General features: G+C 41.6%; 1 protein-coding gene across 2 annotated transcripts; it reads right to left on the bottom strand.

Moving 5' to 3' along the window:
• Positions 1-917: 917 nt before the first annotated feature.
• Positions 918-24,531, bottom strand: phf20b (PHD finger protein 20, b). Of its 2 annotated transcripts, none has more exons than XM_021616047.2 (19): positions 24,382-24,531; positions 15,814-15,918; positions 15,529-15,700; positions 10,834-10,918; positions 10,652-10,728; positions 10,169-10,565; positions 9,808-9,891; positions 9,597-9,719; positions 9,215-9,274; positions 8,850-9,098; positions 5,538-5,675; positions 5,337-5,420; positions 4,956-5,102; positions 4,498-4,667; positions 4,264-4,363; positions 3,979-4,174; positions 3,381-3,843; positions 3,019-3,229; positions 918-2,843 (listed from the first exon to the last, which is right to left on the bottom strand). In XM_021616047.2, exons 2-19 carry the CDS (start codon positions 15,897-15,899, stop codon positions 2,704-2,706), a joined length of 2,982 nt encoding a protein of 993 aa, XP_021471722.2. In that variant the 5' UTR covers positions 15,900-15,918; positions 24,382-24,531; the 3' UTR covers positions 918-2,703. The 2 variants fall into 2 exon arrangements, with proteins under 2 accessions (XP_021471722.2, XP_021471723.2); XM_021616048.2 differs by having other exon boundaries at positions 9,814-9,891.
• Between the last annotated feature and the right edge of the window lie 282 nt (positions 24,532-24,813).

Raw genomic sequence — 24,813 nt, 5'->3', positions numbered from 1 at the left:
GATCCCCCTTTGCTGCGCTAACAGCCTCCACTGTTCTGGGAAGGCATTCCATTACATGTTGGAACATTGCTGCGGGGACTTGCTTCCATTCAGCCACAAGAGCATTCATGATGTTGGGTGATTAGACCTGGCTCACAGTCGGCATTCCAATTCATCCCAAAAGGTGTTCGATGGGTTTGAGGTCAGGGCCCTGTGCAGGCCAGTCAAGTTGCTCCACTCGACAAACCATTTGTCTAAACCTTGCTTCGTACACCAGGGCATTGTAATGCTTAAACAGGAAAAAGCCTTAGCCAAACTGTTGCCAAAGTTGGAAGCACAGAATCATCTAGAATGTCATAGTATGCTGTAGCATTAAGATTTCCCTTCACTGAAACTAAGGGGCCTAGCCCGAACCATGAAAAACAGCCCCAGACTATTATTCATCCACCAAACTTTACAGTTGGCACTATGCATTGGTGCAAGTAGCGTTCTCCTGGCATCCGCCAAAGCCAGATTAATCCGTTGGACTGCCAGATGGTGAAGAGTGATTCATCATTACAGAGAACACAGAGTCCAATGGCGGTGAGCTTTACACTACTTCAGCTGATGCTTGGCATTGCACGTGGTGATCTTAGGCTTGTGTGAGGCTACAATTGAACCAAAGAGCTCTAGCAGGGCAGAAATTTGACATACTCACTTGTTGGAAAGGTGGCATCCTATGACGATGTCACTTTGAAAGCCACTAAGCTCTTCAGCAAGGCCATTCTACTGCCAATGTTTGTCTATGGAGATTGTATGGCTGTATACTCGATTTAAATGCACCTGAGTCTGAAATTGCCAAATCCACTAATTTGAAGGGGTGTCCACATACTTTTGTATATAGTGTAATAGTCCGATTCATTCACCACATTTCAAGAGTAACATACAGATTACAGGTAATTTAGATAAAGCTGGTTTATTTTCTTGCATGGAAATCTGAAATAATTATTTCTTAAACAAACCCTTATAAAAAGATTGCAGTTCCAGTGCAGTACAACTGCAGTATGCTGCGTCCAAAATACTACAGTTGACTGGAGTTACTGCACCATTCTAGTGTTGGGACTCTGGGTAAAGCTAAATCTCAGTACTCTTGAAAAACAAAAACAAAACAAAAAAACACATACATTGATAAGTCTGACACTGTATGCCAACGTACAGTTGAAATAAAATATTAACCATTCAAACAAACAGTAAGGGACAACAAAGAATTCTGAAATGGGTCAAAATAAAGTCAGATGTCCAATACCCATTTCACATGCAAAGATAAAGAATTCATACATGTATAATTCATATCTATAGGCTACGTAGAGGTTATTTTATTTTTAATCGAGCAATAGTGCATAAGTTTGCACAAGGTGCCAATTTAGGCTACTGTTTGTGGGAGAAAAATAAAGAAATCTACAAAACATTAGGCATTCAATAGGCCTAAACGTTCAAGAAATAAATCAAGAAACGTTTAACAAAAATGTAATTGTTCGAGAGAAAAAGGGACCTACACATTTTTCTATATTTACAGGTTGCGGGTCTCAGATTTTCTCTTTACCACAGTCGGGTGGTTACAGATGGGTTATTAGCAATTGCGGATGAGTCATTAGAAATTGCGGGTGAACAAAAAAGCTGACCCATCAGTCACTAGTGTACAGGCCATGTACTGCGTATTGCAGTACTAAATATACTGTGACAGTCCTATACTCTATGCACCTTGTGCCGTACACATTACTTACTGTGTGACAAAGAAAAAAAAATGCAAAATCATGAATTAAATTCTGAATCACAATAAATATAAAGACAAGAGCACAGTGCCCACATGGAAAAACATGAAATAAGTTCTGGATACTTAACCAGTAAGATTTACTTCTCTAACATACAAAAAACCAAACATCACAACTAAATATCTAAAAAATCTAGAAATATTACAATTTACAAAATCTAGTTTGCCAACATTGAGGCTTTTGCAAACAATGTACTTTAAAGAATAACTCGTACTGTACTACATCAATATTTATGAGGAAGGGAACATTTATTAACTTCAAGAACATTCTGGACTAGACAGGACAATATTTATTTGCAAATATGAAAATAGTTTCCCTCCCTTTAAAAAGGAACTTTCGCTCTTTTTCAATACTTATTTTATGATCTTAAAACACATCATTAAGCTATTTTTAAAAATATGCATTTAACTACAACCCTGATCCAAAATATGCATTTGAAACTTGAAAATATCTACATCAAATCCTATTTGCTTACTTTGAACAAACATTGGTATGGTAACACAAATCTTAATAGAATTACAGTAGAATGAAGCCTATAGTGGCCTACATTTCAACCTTATTTGAACCTTTTAGCAAAGTCATTCATCGACTTTAATCAAAAAAGCAGATAGATTATTTTAGCAAAAACAAAGCAAGTATTAATAATTTTTTACAAGAACTACATTATTAGGAGGGGTTAACTTACAATCAAAAGCACTGAACATGGTTATGTTCTTATTTTTCAGAAAAGTAGTCCAATCTATCCTGTATCATTGTTGCAAGATACCATACATTTTAGATGGTTGATTCTAGAATGATCAGTAGTAGCAGGTTCTGCCCCTGTAACCTACTAAACAACCGTTTGTACCGTAGCATTGCTTGCTTACGCCCTGCTGTCTGTGGTGAAGTGCTGAGCTCAGTGGCGCCCTCATGTTTAGGAGGAGCAGAGGGAGATCTGCTGCACCGTGCCCAGGTCTGTGAGCATCTGTCTGATACGGTGTTTGAGCTGAGGCAGCCGGGTCAACGGGTCAGGAGGCTCCAGTTCCCCTGTGTAGTCAAGCCAACTCTCCAACACTGCAGATAAATCATCAGAAGGAGAAGGAGGTAGAAGAAAAGAAAAGGGGAGAGACCGAAAGAGCGAGAAATAAGAGTTCTAAAAACCTTACATCCATGAGAAATGTATCTTTCTTCGACAGGACTTTTATTGAGTATCTTTATAAATGAAGAATCTGTGTTGCGTAAGTCTCACCATCGAGCTCTTTCTCAATGAGGTCCATCCTGTGTGTGACTTGGTTCTGCATGGCCTCTATGTGATCCAAAAGGTTGATCTGCCACTGCTGATGCAGCACATTGTCTTTTTCTGGGTCTGGCTTTATGTCTGGGCTGGGCTCAGCCTCTTCAGTCTTCACCTCTACTTCACTCTCCCTACCCACATACAGCTTCTTATACAAATCAAGACCCTGGAAAAAGAACAAAACATGCCATCTAAGTCAAATGGAAACTGGTTTGTCATAAATCCATCTATTTTAGCTTACAGCTAGCATCACTTCACCACTTGTTTCACCATAAGTATCTCACTACTGACAATCATTTTAGAGAAAGAGTACAGACCTTGTCTGGTTGTAGGGTAATGGGGTGAATCTTGGCCCGGTCCTGCAGCAGGGAGCTGGGGTACAGTTTGGCTCTGTCTGGGTCCAGTGGGCCACCATAGCGTTGCTCCTGTTCGAGCAGGTTCTCTGTGCTCCTCAGACTGTCCTCCAGCTCAGAGCCTCCCCGTGTCTCCACCACCAGCCTCTGCTCCACCGCTGGGTAATACGCTCGCGGTTTCTGGTAGCAGTGCTCACTGCTGATGTAGGAAGCGTTCAAGTCCTGGAAGGATGTTGGGCTCATCTGAACCCTTTTGGCCTTCTCAGAGAGGGCGGAGGCTGACATTGCCTTTAGCGCTTCGCCCCCCTCTCGGTCGTTGGCTGCAGGTGAAGGGGTCCTGCTGGTCGCCATACTGTAGCTCATACCAAGCTTCTCCTCCTGCTTCCAGGGCTGGCGCCACAGCTTCAGGTCAGAGTGCGTCTGAGTCCTGTAGAGGACGATAGAGCGAGGTGAGGGCTAATTCACAGCCACTGAAGATGGATCATCCAAGAACCAATCACACCCAAAATGGTGAAACATTACATATATGGGAAGTATTTGCAGTTACTTCCATTGTACTCACTGGAGGATGCTCATCTTAAGCTGCAGGCCGTTGAGCACCTCAAAGACATGGTGAACATCACCCAGGAGCTGGTGAGTGGCCATTAACTTCTTCCTGTTCTGGTGGGAGTAGTTCTCATCCAGGAAAGACAGGCCATACATGTGACCACTGCTCAGCCAATCCCTGTCGTACCAGTAACGCTGGCTCGGTCTCTGGGCTGAGAGAACAGGCAAGATACACGTTCATGTACACTGTCAAAGACCGGAAACCCATTGGCGATCTAATACTATATTGAGGTGTGATTACCTGGTGGGTCTCTGCAAATGTAGCAGCTATAAGTGTCAGGCACATTGTGCTCAAAGAGGCCCATGCAGGTGCCATGCTGCCAGCACAGACATTCATCACACTAGGAAAGGGACAGGACATTGTCACTTCACATATGATTATGCAATGGAAAAAACACGTGAAAAACAAAAAGCAACAAAACAGTGTTGTGTTAAAGGTTCTTCTGTGACTAACGTGAGTCTCGGTGAGCTTCACCTGAATCATGAAATCATTCTCCTCCTCCACCTCACAGACACAGCGCACTGTGTCAGAGCCTTTGGTCACCATGGATACATTCTGTTCCGACATGGGAGTGGTCACATCCAGCTCCGCCTCCATGTACTCATCACTCCACTCAGCACTGACTGTGGACCAATCACTTTCATCTATTCAGAGGATCGAAAGCAAAACCATGTTTAGTTGACATAATTGTCTGATTTTGAGTGGACCGAAAAACAAATATGCCAAGCATTTGTAGTTTGACAATCAGGCTAACATTTTAAAAGATTTTAAATTAGCTGATTATTATAGGACAACACTAGGGCCCTAAAACATGATGATACCACTTCAAGCCTAAGTGGAGAGGAAGGAGAATTGTGAATAATAGCTAACATGAATAAAGCAAAAAGGACAGAGTGAGGAGTATAAAGAAGATGTAAGGTCTTGGTACCCACCGTCTTCTTGCACCTGATCTGTGATGTGTTCTGGACTTGAGTCGTAAGATAACTTGTGTTTGTGCAAGAGGGAGAATTTGGATACCAGATTGGACTGAGTAGAGTTAAATAAGGAGATGCCTATGTTCTCCTCACCATTCGTATTCTCTGTCAGGGGGGAAAGCACATGCAGGTTTGAGACTGGGTCAGTACATTCAAAGCTCATGTGGAATACTGAATCATCTGGAACATTAACTGAGAATTACAAACCAAATATATATTTTGTTAGAATGTGGCCAGCTTTCTAAAGGCAGATAGATTTAGGCAAATCAGATTCCACTAAAGAAGTACTGTCAACTGATAAAGGCTCCAGACACACTCATTCTGTCAACAACATTTTACCTGACTTGGACCTCCCAGTCTTCTTCCTTTTCTTCTGTTTATTGAGGAGGAAGTCTCTTTCAGTCTTCCCTCTAATCTTTTCCCCTGAAGTAAACAAAAGAACTGAGTAAGCAAAGCAGGGATATAAAAAGTAGTTCAACATCCAAGTTGATATTCTCAGTCAAGAACGATGGTAAAATCGGAGATAAAAATGTCCCTCACCCGTTTCACTGGCGCTCCATTCTCTTTCTTCATGGGGTCTGCTGTTGGTTTGCTGGTTCTCCTTCCGTTTCTCACTCAGTGATCTCTGACGATGACGGTTCATCCCATTAGCAGCCTGCCTGTCACCCAGGGGAGAGTCTGTGGTACAGTGGAGCAATGCACAGAGATAAAATGTGATGCATCTATTGTTCATGGATGGATATACAGGACACAAGCAACTGGGTCAGTTAATAACGTACAGTTGAAGTCGGAAGATTACATACACCTTAGCCAAATACATTTAAACTCAGTTGTTCACAATTCCTGACATTTAATCCTAGTAAAAATTCCCTGCCTTAGGTCCGTTAGAATCACCACTTTATTTTAAGAATGTGAAATGTCAGAATAACAGCAGAGAGAATGCTTTATTTCAGCTTTTATTTCTTTCATCACATTCCCAGTGGGCAGAAGTTTACATACACTCAATTAGTATTTGGGAGCATTGTCTTTAAATTGTTGAACTTGGGTCAAACATTTCAGGTAGCCTTCCACAAGCTTCCCACCATAAATTGGGTGAATTTTGGCCCATTCCACCTGACAGAGCTGGTGTAACTGACTCCTTGCTCTCACACGCTTTTTCAGTTCTGCCCACAAATGTTCTATAGGATTGAGGTCAGGGCCACTCCAATACCTTGACTTTGTTGTCCTTAAGCCATTTTGCCACAACTTTGGAAGTATGCTTGGGGTCATTGTTCATTTGGAAGACCCATTTGCGACTAAGCTTTAACTGATGTCTTGAGATGTTGCTTCAATATATCCACATAATTTTCCTCCCTCATTGATACCATCTATTTTGTAAAGTACACCAGTCCCAGTATTTTCATTTTTTGTTTTCAACGGGATATTTTATCAGGACAAGATGCTAGAATATGCATATAATTGACAGCTTAGGATAGAAAACACTTAACGTTTCCAAAACTGTAAAGATATTGTCTGTGAGTATAACAGAACTGATGTTGCAGGCGAAAGCCTGAGAAAAATCCAATCCGGAAGTGCCCCATATTTTGAAAGCGCTGCGTTCCAATGAGTCCCTATATGGCTGTGAATGTACCATCAACAAGCTTACGCTTTCTACGTATTCCCTAAGGTGTCTAGAGCATTGTGACGTAGTTTTACGCATTTATGTTGAAGAATACCCGTAGGGGGCTACATTGCGCAAGTGGTCACATGATGCTCCCGGAGAAAATCTTGCGTAAAGTACAGAGGTAGGCATTATTCCAATCGCTTCTGAGAAACCAATTGTCCCGGTTGATATATGAGCTATTTCGCCTACAAAAATAATATTTTGGGAAAAAATGAACTTTGGCTATCTACCTGGGAGTCTCGTGAGTGAAAACATCTGAAGTTCAAAGGTAAATTATTTAATTTGATTGCTTTTCTGATTTCCATGACAAGGTTGCCTGCTGCTAGCAAGGCATAATGTATGCTAGGCTATCGATAAACTTACACAAATGCTTGTCTAGCTTTAGCTGTAAAGCATATTTTGAAAATCTGAGATGACAGGGTGATTAACCAGTTAGAGCTCTAGGGGCGCTATTTCATTTTTGGATAAAAAACGTTCCCGTTTTAAGCGCGATATTTTGTCACGAAAAGATGCTCGACTATGCATATTCTTGACAGTTTTGGAAAGAAAACACTCTGAAGTTTCAGAATCTGCAAAGATTTTGTCTGTAAGTGCCCCAGAACTCATTCTACAGGCGAAACCAAGATGATGCATCACCCAGGAATTAGCAGAATTTCTGAAGCTCTGTTTTCCATTCTCTCCTTATATGGCTGTGATTGCGCAAGGAATGAGCCTACACTTTCTGTCGTTCGCCCAAGGTCTTAGCAGCATTGTGACGTATTTGTAGGCATATCATTGGAAGATTGGCCATAAGAGACTACATTTTCCAGAGGTCCGCCCGGTGTCCTTTGTCTAAATTTGTGCGTAATCTTCAGGTGCGGTCATTTTCTCCTGGGATTCAGGAGAGAAAGCATGTATCCAAGAACGATGTATCAATGAAGAGATATGTGAAAAACACCTTGAGGCTTGATTCTAAAAAACGTTTGCCATGTTTTCAGTCGATATTATGGAGTTAATTTGGAAAAAAGTTTGCGTTTTGAGGACTGAATTTATGGATTTTTTTTGGTAGCCAAATGTGATGTATAAAACGGAGCTATTTCTAATACACAAGGAATCTTTTTGGAAAAACTGAGCATCTGCTATCTAACTGAGAGTATCCTCATTGAAAACATCAGAAGTTCTTCAAAGGTAAATGATTTTATTTGAAGGCTTTTATGTTTTTGTTAATGTTGCGTGCTGGATGCTAACGCTAATGCTAACGCTAAATGCTAACGCGAAATGCTAACTCTAGCTAGCTACTTTTACACAAATGATTGTTTTCCTATGGTTGAGAAGCATATTTTGAAAATCTGAGATGACAGTGTTGTTTACAAAAGGCTAAGCTTGAGAGATGGCATATTTATTTCATTTCATTTGCGATTTTCATAAATAGTTAACGTTGTGTTATGCTAATGAGCTTGCTGATAGATTTACACAATCCTGGATACAGGGGTTTTTTCATAGCTAAACGTGACGCAGAAAACGGAGCGATTTGTCCTAAACAAATAATCTTTCAGGAAAAACTGAACATTTGCTATCTGAGAGTCTCCTCATTGAAAACATCTGAAGTTCTTCAAAGGTAAATGATTTTTTTGAATGCTTTTCTGTTTTTTTGTGTAAATGTTGCCAGCTGAATGCTAATGCTAAATGCTACGTTAGCCATCAATACTGTTACACAAATGATTGTTTTGCAATGGTTGAGAAGCATATTTTGAAAATCTGAGATGACAGTGTTGTTAACAAAAGGCTAAGCTTGAGAGCTAGCATATTTATTTCATTTGATTTGCGATTTTCATGAATAGTTAACGTTGCGTTATGGTAATGAGCTTGAGTCTGTATTCACGAACCCGGATCCGGGATGGGGAGATCAGAAAGGTTAACAAAAGGCTAAGCTGTGTTCCAATATATTTCACTTGTGATTTTTCATGAATAGGAATATTTTCTAGGAAGATTTATGTCCGTTGCGTTATGCTAATTAGTGTCAGGCGATGATTACGCTCCCGGACCCGGGTTTTGAGAGTCACAAGATTAACAAGAAATTTGTGGAGTGGTTGAAAAACCGAGTTTTAAGGACCCCAACCTAAGTGTATGTAAATTTCCGACTTCAACTGTAACTGTAGTATGATTGAGCTCAGGTTTGTTGATCCATGGGGCGGAGTGCTACTACTCACGTATAGAACCTGACATGGTGCGTCTCCTCCTGGGTGTCTCCTGAGAGCCAACCTGCTTCTCTGAGGCCCGGGTTTGCATGCTGCCCTCAGAGGCGTGCTCGCTGTCTGCATGGTAGTACTTGACGTGGTAGTGCAGGAGAGAGGCCTTCCGGAAGGACTTCAGACAGCCAGGGGCCTTGCACTTGAAGGGGTTGTGGTCCAGTTCAATGGAGAGGATTGGGGGCGGCTGGTTTTTGATGACTCGATACACTAAGGTAGAGATACAAGGAACAACATGTCATTTAATGGAAGTTGTGTGTGTGTGTGTGTGTGTGTGTGTGTGTGTGTGTGTGTGTGTGTGTGTGTGAGAATGAGGCTGTACTCACATGGCTCTCTGCTGTACTTGTGGGTGGTAGGCAGATGGACTTGGCGTTTCAGTATTGATTCTGTAAAGAAACACACAATAGATCAACTGTAGCTTTTTTTGGCACGGAGTTGACAGATCCCGAAATAAGTTTAATCTCATATCTCAATGTAAGAGCTGGGCCTGTATTCATAAAGCTGCTCAGTCCGAGTGCTGATCTAGGATCAGGTCCCCCCCCCTGTCCAAGTTCTGTTACTCATTATTATCTAAAAAGCTAAATGTATCCTATAGCAGCACTCCTACCCGTATTCAAATAGGCAGAAGTTGTTAGGACAGCTCAAGAAGTCTTCTAAACACCTGCTGATTGTCTTATTTATGAGCATATTCATCTCCATCTTATTTACCTATATCTGATTGGGCTTCGATACCAGCGTCTGTGGGTGTCTGGGTGTTTGTCTGGTCTGGAGTTAATGCTGGGGACGCTGGGACGGAATCTGATCCTGCTTGCTGAGACTGGCTGTTTCTGTCTGGAGAGGGAAGGGCAGGAGTTATAAACAAAGGACACAGGGCTTTGAATGTCAGTAACACACAACAAGTCATAGATTAGATGCAGACCCTTACTTGTGTCTGGCCTTCTCCTCTTTGGTGGTGGCATCTGTACAAGAGACACCCTCCTCTTCCTCAATTCACGTTGACTTTCTGTAAACAACAAGAACCGAAAGGTCAGTGAGACAGACTTCATTCACTTAACCATCAAGCAACAAGTTACTGAACCAGTCCTAATACGCTCTAACGATTCAATTTAACTTTCTGGTTCTTCACAAAAGCGAAGCCATAAGCCAAGCTATCATCTTTCCTTCCCCGTTAGGACTTGAGCACAACCATGGGACACTTTCAATTTCAATCTAATGATTCTGAAATGTGTAAAAGAGTTTTCCATTGTTTCACTGTCAAAGCCTTACAGTAACTTACATACCTTCAGAGGGTCGGTACCGGTTCCCCCTGGGCAGCTGGGGACTCTGTCCCGATGCACACTCTTCTTTCTTCTCCCCCTGTTGTTTGGTACTGCGCATCACTCGCTCCCCTTCTACATTCACATCTTCCGATTTAGTTTGGACAACCTGCCCATCTTCTCTCTTCCCTCCTCCTGCCCCCTTTTCTCTGTTTAGGCTCCCTTTCTGTCCACAGGTCTCAAAGTTGCCATTCAGCGTTTTTTCCTCTCCGTCTTCTCTTCTCTCCTTTTCCTCTCCATTGCTCTCTCCATCCAGGTCTGAAGAGCCGCTTTTGGATTCATCGCTCAGGGCTTTCCCGTTCTCCTCTTTCCCACTGCTCTGCTCACTTTGAGTTCTGTCCCTCTCCCTGGCCTTCCCACTCTATTCACATTGAGACATAAAACTGTAAGGTAACCCCATCAACCATCCTCTCACACCATGAACTAACAATCACATGGAGCTCTCACCTCTTTCTTATATGGCTTTACTTTGTTTTGCTTAAGAGTCTTGACAACTCCATCGAAAAACTTTACAGTGTAGGAAGCTGAAGAGAGAACAAACGTGGTCAGAATATTTACCCAATGTAACTAGAATGCAATGCATTTCTGATTAAACATTTGATTCTATCCAGTGGAAGTGTAGGACCCACCATCTCTTTTGACTTCCAGAACCTTAGCAGGATAGTAGCGGCAGTCTACCCAACAGGCCAAGACTTTCTCATTCACCCGAAACACCTGGAAGGGAAAGAAAAGTTAAACACTAATTTGATATTCAAAGTCATGGAAGTTCAACCAGACTCTGAGGTTGTTTAATCTTAGGCTTTCTGCGTTAACGTCGGATATCGTCTAGGGCAGGTATTCCCAAAATGGGGTACGCGCAATGCCGTTGGAGGTACACCAAGTAATTCCATTTTTGTTTTAATCTACATGTAATTGTGTGTAAAAAAAAAAAGAAAAAAAAATAACTATACAGACTATGCCTTCATCAAACACTGTTTCACAACGCATCAGTGACATGGCAGTAGATGTTTTGAAACAATTACTGCTTCACATACAAGCCAGTAAATTATATGGGTTACAGCTGGATGAGACAGACGTGGCGGGCCTGACACATCTCCTGGTATATGTACGTTACGTTTATGGGGGGGGGGTCAATTAAGGAAGACATCCTCTTCTGCAAACCAGGACAACATGAATGGATATTTTTAAAGTACTGGACAGCTTTGTGACATAAAATGGACTTGTGGTCAAGATGTGTTGGTATCTGTACTGATTGTGCAAAAACCATGACAGGGAGACATAGTGGAGTTGTAAAGCGCGTGCAAGCAGTTGTTCCCGACATCACTTAGGTACACTGCAGCATCCACAGAGGCTCTTGCTGCCAAGGGAATGCCTGACTGCTTGAAAGACGTTTTGGAAACTACAGTACACTACATTAAAATGGTTAACTTTTTAAAAGCAAGGCCCCTGAACTCTCGTATATTTTCTGCATTTTGCAATGATATGAGCAGCGACCATGTAACACTTTTACAATATACGCTGGTTATCAAGAGGCAAAGTATTTTGAATTGAGAAACGAGCTTAAAGTTCCCTTTACTGACCATCATTTTCACTTGTCTGACAGCTTGCGTGATGACAAGTTTCTCAGACAACTGGCTTAAATGGGTGATGTTTTTTCTTCGCCTGAATGATCGGAATCTAGGATTATACAGGGACTCTCCGCAACTATATTCAATGTGCGGGACAGAATTAAGGCTATAATAAAGAAGTTGGAGCGGTTTTCTGTCTGCATTAACAAGGACAACAGACAGGTCTTTCCATCATTGTATGATTTTGTGTTTGCAAATGAACAAGCTTACGGACAATGTCAAATGTGATATAGTAACGCACCTAAGTGAGCTGGGTGCTCAATTACGCAGGTACTTTCCCAAAATGGACGACAAACTGGATTCGTTATCCCTTTCATGCCCTGCCTCCAGTCCACTTACCGATTTCTGAACAAGAGAGCCTCATCGAAATTGAAACAAGCAGTTCTGTGAATTTAAATCAGAAGCCACTGCCAGATTTCTGGATAGGGCTGAGCTCACAGTTTCTTGCCTTGGCAAATCGCGCTGTTAACCTGTTTGGGATAGGGGGCAGCATTTTCACATTTGGATGAAAAGCGTGCCCAGAGTAAACTGCCTGCTACTGCAAGTACCAGTTGCTAATACACTGCTCAAAGAAATAAAAGGGAACACTTAAACAACAATGTAACTCCAAGTCAATCACACTTCTGTGAAATCAAACTGTCCACTTAGGAAGCAACACTGATTGACAATAAATGTCACATGCTGTTGTGCAAATGGAATAGACAACAGGTGGAAATTATGGGCAATTAGCTAGACACCCCCAATAAAGGAGTGGTCCTGCAGGTGGGGACCACAGACCACTTCTCAGTTCCTATGCTTCCTGGCTGATGTTTTGGTCACTTTTGAATGCTGGCGGTGCTTTCACTCTAGTGGTAGCATGAGACGGAGTCTACAACCCACACAAGTGGCTCAGGTAGTGCAGCTCATCCAGGATGGCACATCAATGCAAGCTGTGGCAAGGTGGTTTGCTGTGTCTCAGCATAGTGTCCAGAGCATGGAGGCGCTACCAGGAGACAGGCCAGTACATCAGGAGACGTGGAGGAGGCCGTAGGAGAGAAACAACCCAGCAGCAGGACCGCTACCTCTGCCTTTGTGCAAGGAGGAGCAGGAGGAGCACTGCCAGAGCCCTGCAAAATGACCTCCAGCAGGCCACAAATGTGCATGTGTCTGCTCAAACGGTCAGAAACAGACTCCATGAGGGTGGTATGAGGGCCCGACGTCCACAGATGGGGGTTGTGCTTACAGCCCAACACCATGCAGGACATTTTTCATTTGCCAGAGAACACCAAGATTGGCAAATTCGCCACTGGCGCCCTGTGCTCTTCACAGATGAAAGCAGGTTCACACTGAGCACGTGACGGTCTGGAGCCGCCGTGGAGAACGTTCTGCAGCCTGCAACATCCTCCAGCATGACCGGTTTGGCGGTGGGTCAGTCATGATGTGGGGTGGCATTTCTTTGGGGGGGGGGGGGGGTCGCCAGAGGTAGCCTGACTGCCATTAGGTACCGAGATGAGATCCTCAGACCCCTTGTGAGACCATATGCTGGTGCGGTTGGCCCTGGGTTCCTCCTAATGCAAGACAATGCTAGACCTCATGTGGCTGGAGTGTGTCAGCAGTTCCTGCAAGAGGAAGGCATTGATGCTATGGACTGGCCTGCCTGTTCCCCAGACCTGAATCCAATTGAGCACATCTGGGACATCATGTCTCGCTCCATCCACCAACGCCACGTTGCACCACAGACTGTCCAGGAGTTGGCGGATGCTTTAGTCCAGGTCTGGGAGGAGATCCCTCAGGAGACCATCCGCCACCTCATCAGGAGCATGCCCAGGCGTTGTAGGGAGGTCATACAGGCACGTGGAGGCCACACACACTACTGAGCCTCATTTTGACTTGGATCAGCCTGTAGTGCGTTTTTCCACTTTAATTTTGAGTGTGACTCCAAATCCAGAACTCCATGGGTTGATAAATTTGATTTCCATCGAGAATTTGTGTGATTTTGTTGTCAGCACATTCAACCATGTAAAGAAAAAAGGATTTAATAAGAATATTTCATTCATTCAGATCTAGGATGTGTTATTTTAGTGTTCCCTTTATTTTTTTTGAGCAGTGTATATGCATATTATTAGTATATTTAGATATAAACTTCAGTGTTTTCTAAAACTGTTTGAATGATATCTGTGAGTATAACAGAACTCATATTGCAGGCGAAAACCTGAGAAAGATCCAACCAGGAAGTGGGAAATCTGAGGTTTGTAGTTTTTCAACTCTTTGCCTATCGAATATACAGTGTCTATGGGTTCAAATTGCACTTCCTAAGGCTTCCACTAGATGTCAACAGTCTTTAGAACCTAGTTTGATACTTCTACTGTAAAGGAGGGGGGAATGAGAGGGGATTGAGTCAGTGGTCTGGCAGAGTGTCATGAGCTGGTCACGCACGTTCACGTGAGTTAGCTTGAGTTCCTTTACATTTCTGAAGACAAAGGAATTCTCTGGTTGGAACATTATTGAAGATTCATGATAAAAACATCCTAAAGATTGATTTTATACTTCGTTTGACATGTTTCTACGAACTGTAATATAACTTTTTTGACTTTGAACTAAGCGATTGCGCATTAATTACTGGGCTAAACACGTGAACAAAAAGGAGGTATTTGGACATAAATTATTGACTTTACCAAACATTTATTGTGGAACTGGGATTCCGGGGAGTGCATTCTGATGAAGATCAAAGGTAAGTGAATATTTATAATGCTATTTCTGACTTCTGTTGACTCGAACATGGCGGATATCTGTATGGATTGATTTGTTGTCTGAGCGCCGTACTCAGATTATTGCATGGTTTGCTTTTTCCGTAAAGTTTCTTTGAAATCTGACAGTGGTTGCATTAAGAAGTGTATCTCTAATTCTGTGCATAACACTTGTATCTTATATTAAAGTTTACGATTACTATTTCTGTAAATTGATGTGGCTCTGAAAAATCACAGGATGTTTTGGAAGCAAAACATTACTGAACGTAACGCGCCAATGTAAACTGAGATTTCTGGATATAAATATGCACTTTATCGAACAAAACATACATGTATTGTGTAACATGAAGTCCTACGAGTGTCATCTGATGAAGATCAAAAGGTTAGTGATTAATTTTTCCTCTCTTTGGCTGGAAAATGGCTGTGTGTTTTTGTGACTAGGCTCTGACCTAACAATCATATGTTGTGCTTTCACTGTAAAGCCTTTTTGAAATCGAACACGATGGGTAAATGAACAAAGTTTTTCATTTGGTGTATTGCACTTAGTGTATGAAACTTACATATTTCTACAACATATTTTTGAATTTCGCACGCTGCCTTTTCAGCGGAATGTTGTCAATGGGTTCCGCCATAAGAAGTTAAGACACTGATGCCCTTTGCAACCACATACCTATGTGAGAGTGAGCAAAATTATTGATTATTATTACATTATTATTTGTGCCCTGGTCCTGTAAGAGCGCTTTGTTACTTCCCACAAGCCGGGTTGTGACAAACTCACTAATTCGTATGTTTAATACATGTATTGTATAGTGTGTGTGGCAGGCTTACAATGATGGCAAAAAAAAAAAACAGGTGCTAGAAGGGGTACGGAGCTGGAGGAGGAATGTTTGAAGGGGTACGGTACTATAAAATATTTGGGAACCACTGGTCTTGGGTAACAACATTATGTCAGTGTACTAGTCTCCCTCACCGGGCTGGACCGTTTGTCCTGCAGACCCTCTCTCCTCAACTGGATCCTGTCCAGGGGCCTCAAGTAGGGGCTGGTCCAGTCAAACCACTCGTCATAGCGGTGGCTCCACTGACGGTAGTGGATCAGAACCTTCTCGTCCTCATAGTCTATCTTCTCTATGCTGGCCTGGTACCTGAGCAGTAGAGAGTTAGGATGTTCAATAAGACTGATAATGGTAGACAAGAACAATAGGACATGAACATTAGAAACCTGGCCAGACAGTAATCAGATGGAAATGACACTGACCAGTTCTTCAGGTTGTCGCGAGCCTCCAGCTGTGCTCCCACCTCAAAGGTGATCCCTCTTCTGTCGGGAGGAGTCTTAGTCATCATGGGCACATTCAAGGCCTACCTGTAGAACAGCAGAAGAACATCAAAAACAAGAGACTAGCATTATGTCAAATCTCCACATGAACTGGCCATGACAACTGCAGGAAGCGCATTGCCACACATCACATTGTATAATTTCAACGGGAAAACAAAAACAGTCTGGAGTTATGAAGACATCCCATCTTTGAAGCACCATTTGCTGACATCACTCAACTGAAAACGTACTATACTATGTCTGTCTGTTGATCATCCAAGTCACTAGGGCCAATTCAGAAATCAACAGGTCTGACTAATGGTTGAAATCAGTTCTGCATGTACTGCCATCTAGCACCCCAATCTAGCAGAGCAGCCATCTCCCTGGTCCTTCAGTCCCAGTAAACCTGCTGACTGGTGTCTCGTAATTACATAGCACTACTAATAGTGATGGAACAATTCGCCAATACGCAGCGGTCCAGGATTAACATTAGCTGGCAAGCGGAGCTGGAGGCTGGTTCAACATGTTGACTTTATTTGGACTCATTATTTGATGTAATTATTTAGTAGCGTATTATTTAAAAAAATATGGTATCGTTTTCACTGTTTGAACCCATGAATTTGCAGCAATCGTCAGACTACCTAAAGTTTCAATGATATTTAAATAGAGGTATGTTGAAGTTAACGTGATTAGTAGAGATTGATGTTGCTAGCTTTTGGGGTGATTAACGTTAATCACTTAATGTGTCCATTTCCCTAAACCACTTTTGTTTTCCAGTTTGGCTTCACACCTTCAAGTGTAATTTCTCTTGACTATATCGTCTAATTTTTTTCTACTTTTTAGTTGTTTTGTTTGGATACCGTGATTGGAATAGATTTTATTCAGTCCCGGTACTAGGAGAAGTTCCTGAAGTTCCAAAACAAATATGGATGAGAGTTGAGTAGTCAACTAAACGTTAGCTAGCCGGTTAGCTGCATCTTTAGCACCCAGTTGCACACTGCTGTATAGGCCCTTCCTCGACTTCCGTAAAGGAAAGCACTCTTTGTGGGGGAGCCTGTAGACCAGAAGGATAGCTGATCAACATTGAAAGTAAGTTGCAGGGTGGCAGGATAGATCAGAATTGAGGGTATGCCCTACAAGTACAATTCCCTCTGGACATCTGCAAATGCTTTTCTTCGCTGATTTGTGAAGGCACTGTAGTCCGCATAACAAGGTATGGTTCTCCAGGCATCTTGAATGGGCGCATTCATTCTTGCTTCACAGGGTCCTTGTAGAATATTGTTGCGGTCTTGGTATCTGAAAACATTGAAGGGGTGGGTTGTCCTTTGCATTTTGGTTGTAAACCCGTTCCATTTGAATCGGAATAGTACCAAGTGACGGAATCCATTTGGGAAGGATTTATTGCAGGAAAGCAATTGCATCACCTCCCTCCCGGTTTGTAGCAATCCCAGAGACCCTCACGTTGTGTCTGTGTTGATCCTCAAGCAACGCCATTTTTAACCACATCTTCTCAACTTCCAAAGTGCAGAGGTTCACATCCTTTTTAGACCCCTTGCCTCAGTCTGAAAGCAATCCACCTTTTCTATTAGCGCTCGAACTGATCCCATGTGGGTGTCCAACTTATCTTGCAAGGTAGAAACTTGTTCCCTTACTCTTTGAATTGCTGCACCAACAGCACGTTGAACAACCGCCTCCATCCGGTCTTGTTGTTCAGCTAAAGCTAGCGAAATGGCGTTGCTGAAACTAGCATCAGTAGTAACTTATAGCGTTGAGGTTGCCATTTTGGTAGGCGAACCCATTTGTTTCTTGACCCCAGATATTTCCACCGACTTTTAAACTAGAAAGTATAAATAGTTGAAGTAGATAACCTGAATAAAATATAGAATGAGGAATTGTCAGCAGGAGCTTCAGAGTCTTCTGACTATTACGCTTGTAGGACACGTGACCTTCCCATCACGTGTTTTCGTGTGCACGATGAGTTGTGTACAGTGCATTCGGAAAGTATTCAGACACCTTCACTTTTTCACGTTACAGCCTTATTCTGAAATTGATGTTTTTTCCCCCCCCCCACTCATTAATCTACACACAATAACCCACAATGGCAATGCAAAAACTGGTTTAGAACTTTTTGCAGATTAATAAAAATACAAAAATATTACATTTACATAAGTATTCAGACCCTTTACTTAGTTTTAGCACCTTAGGCTGTAATCGCTGCCAGTCTTAATGGGTATGACACTATAAGCTTGGCACACCTGTATTTGGGGAGTGTCTCCCATTCTTCTCCACAGGTCCTCTCAAGTTCTGTCAGGTTGGATGGGAAGCATTGTTGCACAGCTATTTCAGGTCCCTTCAGAGATGTTTGATTGGGTTCAAGTCCGGCCTCTGGCTGGGCCACTCAAGGACATTGAGACTTGCGTTGTCTTGGTTGTGTGCTTAGGGTCGTTGTCCTGTTGTAAGCTGAACCGTCGCTCCAGTCTCAGGTCCTGAGCGCTCTGGATTAGGTTTTTATCAAGGATCTCTCTGTACTTTGCGCCGTTCATCTTTCCACTCGATCCTGATGCTGCCAACACCATGCTTCACTGTAGGGATGGTGTTGGCCAGATTTCCTCCAGATGTGACACTTGGCATTCAGGCCAAATAGTTCAATCTTGGCATCATCAAATCAGATAATCTTGTTTCTCATGGTCAGAGTCCTTCAGGTGCCTTTTGGCAAACTCCAAGCAGGCTGTCATGTGCCTTTTAATGAGTATCTTCTGCCTGGCCACTACCAGAAAGGCCTGATTGGTGGAGTGCTGCAGAGACGGTTGTCCTTCTGGAAGGTTTTCCCATCTCCACAGAAGAACTCTTGAGCTCTGCCAGTGACCATCGAGTTCTTGGTCACCTCCCTGACCAAGGCCCTTTCCCCCAATTGCTCAGTTTGGCCGGGTGGCCAGCTCTAGGAAAAGTCTAGGAGGTTCCAAACTTCTTCCATTTAAGAATGGGCACCACTGTGTTCTCTTTAGGACCTTCAATGCTGCAGAAATATTTTGGTACCCTTCCCCAGATCTGTGCCACGACACAACCCTGTCTCGGCGCTCTATGGACAATTCCTTCGACCTCATGGCTTGGTTTTTGCTCCGACATGCACTGTCAACTGTGGGACCTTACATAGACAGGAGTGTGCTTTTCCAAAAAATGTCCAATCAATTGAATTTACCACAGGTGGACACCAATCCAGTTGTAGAGACTGCTCAAGGATGATCAATGGAAACAGGATGCACCGAGCTCAATTTTGAGTCTCATAGCAAAGGGCCGGAATACTTATGTAAATAAGGTATTTGCTCAAATGTATAAAAACCTGTTTTCGCTTTGTCATTATGGGGTTCTGTGTGTAGATTGATGAGATTAATCCAATCAATTTTAGATTAAGGCCGTAACATAACAAAATGTGGAAAAAGAGAAGCGGTCTGAACACTTTCCGAATGCACTGTACGTTTTTGTACATTTGAACAGCAGTAGGACAATATACCTTGTATTGTTAAGGCTCTAAAGCAATACTAGTTGCACCACCCCCATGGATTTAAAATGCCTCTCAGGCATGTCATCCTGGAGCATGGCCTGATGTAACTGCATTGACAGTCATTGATTTACAAGCGATGTTGCATGCTTGCCAAACAACCACAGGCAATATCAGTAGCCTAGTCAAACAGTGCCCAGTGTTCGCATGCTGACCAAAGCAAGGTAGGCGGCCTGTTCCTGATCTTACACATCTATGCTACACCTTCAGCATTCAAATGCTAAAATGGCTTGGATGACTTTAGGTTGTGACTCTAATAAAGCCTATGTAATTTGCTAGGTTGATATATATGCGCTGTTAAATTGTGTTTCACTGGAATAAAAATATGCTACTGGAGACCATTCGGATTTGGATATAGGCCATCTGTTGAACAGGGATTAAAATAAATGTTATTTTGATTGTTCAGGTTCAACATCAGCAATAGTTTCTTTAAAGTTAAATAAAGTTTTTTTTTATATATATATATATATATATATATATATATATATATATATATATATATATATATATATATATATATATATATATATATATAGTGTAGAGTTGATTATTCTACAAAGAACAATCAGTTTTGCGAGGCACACTACATGGCCGCAGTGAGAGAAGAGAAGCTCTCCGTAAAAACGTTCAACTCGTCACAAACATTCGATTTTGAGTTGTGGACGAAATCCAAAATTGTGCTACATATTCACTGCCCTTGTCATAGCTAATTTGTAAACAATAAATATTGATACATTACTAGCGCAAACACTTAATCTGACCAGTTCATTAGTGGGTGATGGTGATTTCATAACCAAAGTGGGGAGACAAAACAGGCTACTGTTCAATTCAAGTACAAATAATTCAGTATTTTCAATTTCTACATTTACTGCACTCATTTGAGATCGTTTCCACACTGCCACGTAGGGCTGCACGATATGGGCAAACAATCTAGGCTTTGTTTTTTTACCAAATGTTACCATTTTGATTTGACTTGAGATTTAGAGAACTGTTGGAATCATGGAAATAGAATGATTATTCTAATAGACACTGTTTGACATGACAAATTAAAATGCCAGAGAGGAGTTATTGTGGCAGGGTAGGAACCAAAGTGTTGATAAGTGTTTCCTATAATCTTTGGCTACATTGAATGTTCCCTTAGCTACTTCATGAAGTAGCTAACATACTCATGCATTGCATATTCCTCTTTGATTTAGAAGATGCGGTTGCACAAACATGCTGATTTAGGTTAACACCATCACTGGTATTATCTGGTTGTTTAGCTAGTTACTTTTGCTCTGACTCAGTACATTTATTAGCTAGCTAGCCAGCCAGCTAACTAACTAGCGATTAGCAGCTAACACGATTTAAGCCCAACTTGGTAAGAAAAGACCAACAATTTTTTTGCAGATGTAAGTAACAAACTAATAGTGTAATTATAAAACACTAGTGGATGTATATTAACCTCTTTCAGCTAGGGGGCACTATTTTTATGTTTGGAAAAATAACGTTCCCAATGTAAACGGCCTATTTCGCAGAACCATATGCTAGAATATGTATATAATTGACAGATTAGGATAGAAAACACTCAAGTTTCCAAAACTGTTAAAATATTGTCTGTGAGTATAACAGAACTTATGTTGCAGGCGAAACCTGAGGAAAATCAAACCAGGAAGTGGCTTCTATTTTGAAAGCTCCATGTTCCATAGCCTGCCTTCGCTCCATTTAAAGGGATATCAACCAGATTCCTTTTCCTATCGCTTCCTCATGGTGTCAGTCTTAGACAGTTTCAGGCTTTAATTTTGAAAAATTAGTGAGAAAGATAACACGTCAGGTGTTCGCATGAGTTTTGCTTGCGCAACAGAGCTTGGGCAGCCATCGTCTCTCCCTCTCCTACTGAAAAAGACAGTGCCGTTTGATATATTATCGATTATATATTTTAAAAACAACCTGAGGATTGATTATAAAAAAAACTGACATGTTTCTGTGGACATTATGGATACTATTTGGAATTTGTCTGCGTTGTCATGACCGCTCGAGCCTGTGGATTTCTGAACATAACGCGCCAAACAAACTGAGGTATTTTGTTTATATCCAAAATAATCTTTATGGAACAAAAGGAACATTTATTGTGTAACTGGGAGTCTCGTGAGTGAAAATATCCGAAGAGCAAAGGTAAGCGATTCATTTTATTGCTTTTCTGATTTTCGCAACCAAGCTACTTTGATGCTAGGTGTTCATAATGTTTTGTCTAGTGATCGATAAACTTAAACGCTTGGATTGCTTTCGCTGTAAAGCATATTTTCAAAATCTGACACGACAGGTGGATTAACAAAATGCTAAACTGTGTTTTGCTATATTGCACTTGTGATTTCATGAATATAAATATTTTTAGTAATATTATTTGAATGTGGCGCCCTGCAATTCAGCGGTTGTTGATGAGAATTATCCCGCTAACGGGATAGGTAGCGTCAAGAAGTTAAGAAGCTAAGGGAAAATAGCATTGTTATCAACATTGTTGCATGTGCTGCATTGACCATACAGACTGAACGCAAGTGTTTCGTGGTCGAGGAACAAATGCACTCCTTGAGTGACAGGGGGCGGGGCTAGGTCTGCGTGGAAAGCGAGCAGTGAGAAATGACTCAAAGTAGCAAAGCAAACTATAAAAATGAACGTTACACACACAGAATCACATTTAACAAACCAAACACTCAAATACTGTTATAGAAGGTGAAGTAAAAACCTAAACCGGTCTGTGCATCAATACCGGTAGATACAGTATACTGCCCAGCCCTAGCGCATCGAATCGTACTGAATATTTTCAAACTAAAACTTATCGTTATTGTATGGTACCGGAGCCCATGTCTCTAGATACGCATCTTGAAAGGGAAAGATGCATATTCCTAACTACTACCCCAACAGCAACTTTCTTCTCCATTTTTTAACAGCACAACACATCAGGTAAAAGTGCTGATCACAGCTATTCCTCCAAAATAACACAGAACTCCCATGCTATTAGCTAAAGTGTAAATTGACACTGCTTACGCCTTGATCACACCTACAGCGTCATTGCGCAAAATGGTACACAGCATCATCTGGATGTGTGGGCAACAAAAGTTCAACAATCACCTCTTACTACCATTTCTGTCAAGCCGTCTTACGCATATGTTCGATAAATCCAACGTATGCACCACACAGAACGCACCTAATCTGCCTCTGCAATGCAATGCGGCAAGGCAAACGCAGCGTTCCATTGGAAATGAATGTACTTCTGGTGTATCAAAACACAATGACGCTGTCGGTGTGATCAAGGTGTTACTGGGGTTATAAGTAGAACTAAAGCATGCATTTGGCTGCACATGTCAGGCAGCCCAATTCTGATCTTTTTTCACAAATTGGTTTTTGGACCAATCAGATCAGCTCTGGGGGGACTGCCTGTATAAATGCAGCCTTATTGACTCAATTGAGTCTGGGAATGTCTGTCTGGGCTCAGATGATACTGTCAGCAGAACTAAAACAGCACTTATCTGTTACTCTTCATTTCAGACTCTGAATACCCCCATTCAACTGCTGCACCAAATCAAAATAATTTTCATTTCGAAGTCATCAAATCAAATATATTTTCCCAAAGATGCCGACTAGACCTTATTTCAGCAAGAGGAAGATGGTTGTGCAATCAGGCCATAAATTGTGGAGAATGCCAGTTGATCGGCTTCAACCAACAAACAAAAAAATCCTCCTCTCTGTCAGCAGGGTAATAGTTTAAACAATCCAATATAATATCTATAATGAAAAGAAAAAGCTACTTGTTTTAATTTTAGCGTAAACAATGCTTTCATAATACCCAGTGGGTCTACTGACTGTTGGATTTCCTTTTTTCAGTGCAACTGACATCTTCAGTTGGAGACCAATACTTATAGCTGATTCTGACACGGATTTGTACATGAATGATGCTTAGCCATTTTAAGCATTGACACGATTTGAATAAAATACATTTTGAGGAATAGAAAGTAACAACATTCTGCTAGTATTTATAAAGCAGCAAATCACTCCAAAACTGGCCATGATAGGCCTCTGTAGTTTGTTATGACATGCGCAGCATTGAGTGATAGAACAAGCCTGACAAAAGTAACGCAAATGGCGCACAATGAGTTCAATGTTGTTTACATTCTCAGAAGCTCTAACAAAACTGATTTGATGAGAATAAAAAATGTAATTATACAGCGCATTTAAGATGACGTTAAATAGCATTTTTTAATACATCTGAGTGTTATCAAACAGCGACATATCAGATTATATAATTATCTGACTCAACAAGCTCGCGGATGAAACGTGCGTGCAACGTCGACAGAACTGCCGCACAACCATTTCCTTTACAAATAACGCTTTCTTCACTAACGTTAACCTCATAACGTAATTATGATGTTAGACAGTGAAAAACATAATTATGTAAAAACAAAAAGCTAGTCCGCGTTTTGCTAATGCAGCTGCCGCCGATGTCGAATAAGCTCATTGGGTAGAAGCTGATGACAGATCCGAAGACAGACATTTCATAGGACGCAGCCGCTGTCAATTAGCTATTTACTTTGCCCGGGCCTTGTAGACCTGCTTCTGCTGTACTGTCTAGTTGCAGAGTAAGCAATTAACCACGGCCCGAGAACACACAGAAAACTCCATATCTGAAGAAGAGTTGCAACATGCCGCAAACAAAAATAAATCAATGCAATTCGATGCTTCACTTGAGTTGATCAACTTTAACGTAAACAAATGGGTTTGCTGTAACTAGCAAACGTTACATTAGCTAACAATACTCCATCATGAAACAGAACATTCCGCACGCGTGCGGACAAGTTTAATATCCACAGAAGAAGCATGTCTGCCACCAAAACACATGTCATTGTAGTTTAACATTTAAATGATACATTGTGTAAGACATGATACATATTGACATTACAAAGAAACTAGACGTTTACCTCGAGCTCCTTGTTGTTTCTTCTCGTGGATGAAGCCTACTTCACTTGCAAGTCCTTCCTTGGAGCAACGTGCTTCTCGGCCAACGCAGTTTGTTTCTCGTCCACACTCCGATAGCGCTGCCTCCGTTACTAAGTGGCGAACCTCTGCGCGTGCGCAACTGCTATTCCCCTCTTCTGCCTCCTAGCTCAAGAACAAGAAGTGGATCTAGAATGTTCGATTTCTTTCTATTATGAAATGTAACTTTTTTTGTAGAGAACTAAGTTGTTTTTTAAAGGGGGTTCACATTGCTTGCTCTCATTATTTTTGTCTCAGAAGCGAGAGAGAGAGAGAGAAGGAAAATATAGGCTACACAGTGATGATGATTCATACATTTGTTTAGTTTACTTTTCTATTCTATTCCATTTTAATTCCCCTTTGTGCTAAAATATCCC

Source organism: Oncorhynchus mykiss, chromosome 9 (assembly GCF_013265735.2).
Source record: "Oncorhynchus mykiss isolate Arlee chromosome 9, USDA_OmykA_1.1, whole genome shotgun sequence".
NCBI lineage: Eukaryota > Metazoa > Chordata > Actinopteri > Salmoniformes > Salmonidae > Oncorhynchus > Oncorhynchus mykiss.
The sequence above is the reverse complement of the archived record's forward strand: the minus strand, read 5'-3'. Positions and strand labels throughout refer to the sequence as shown.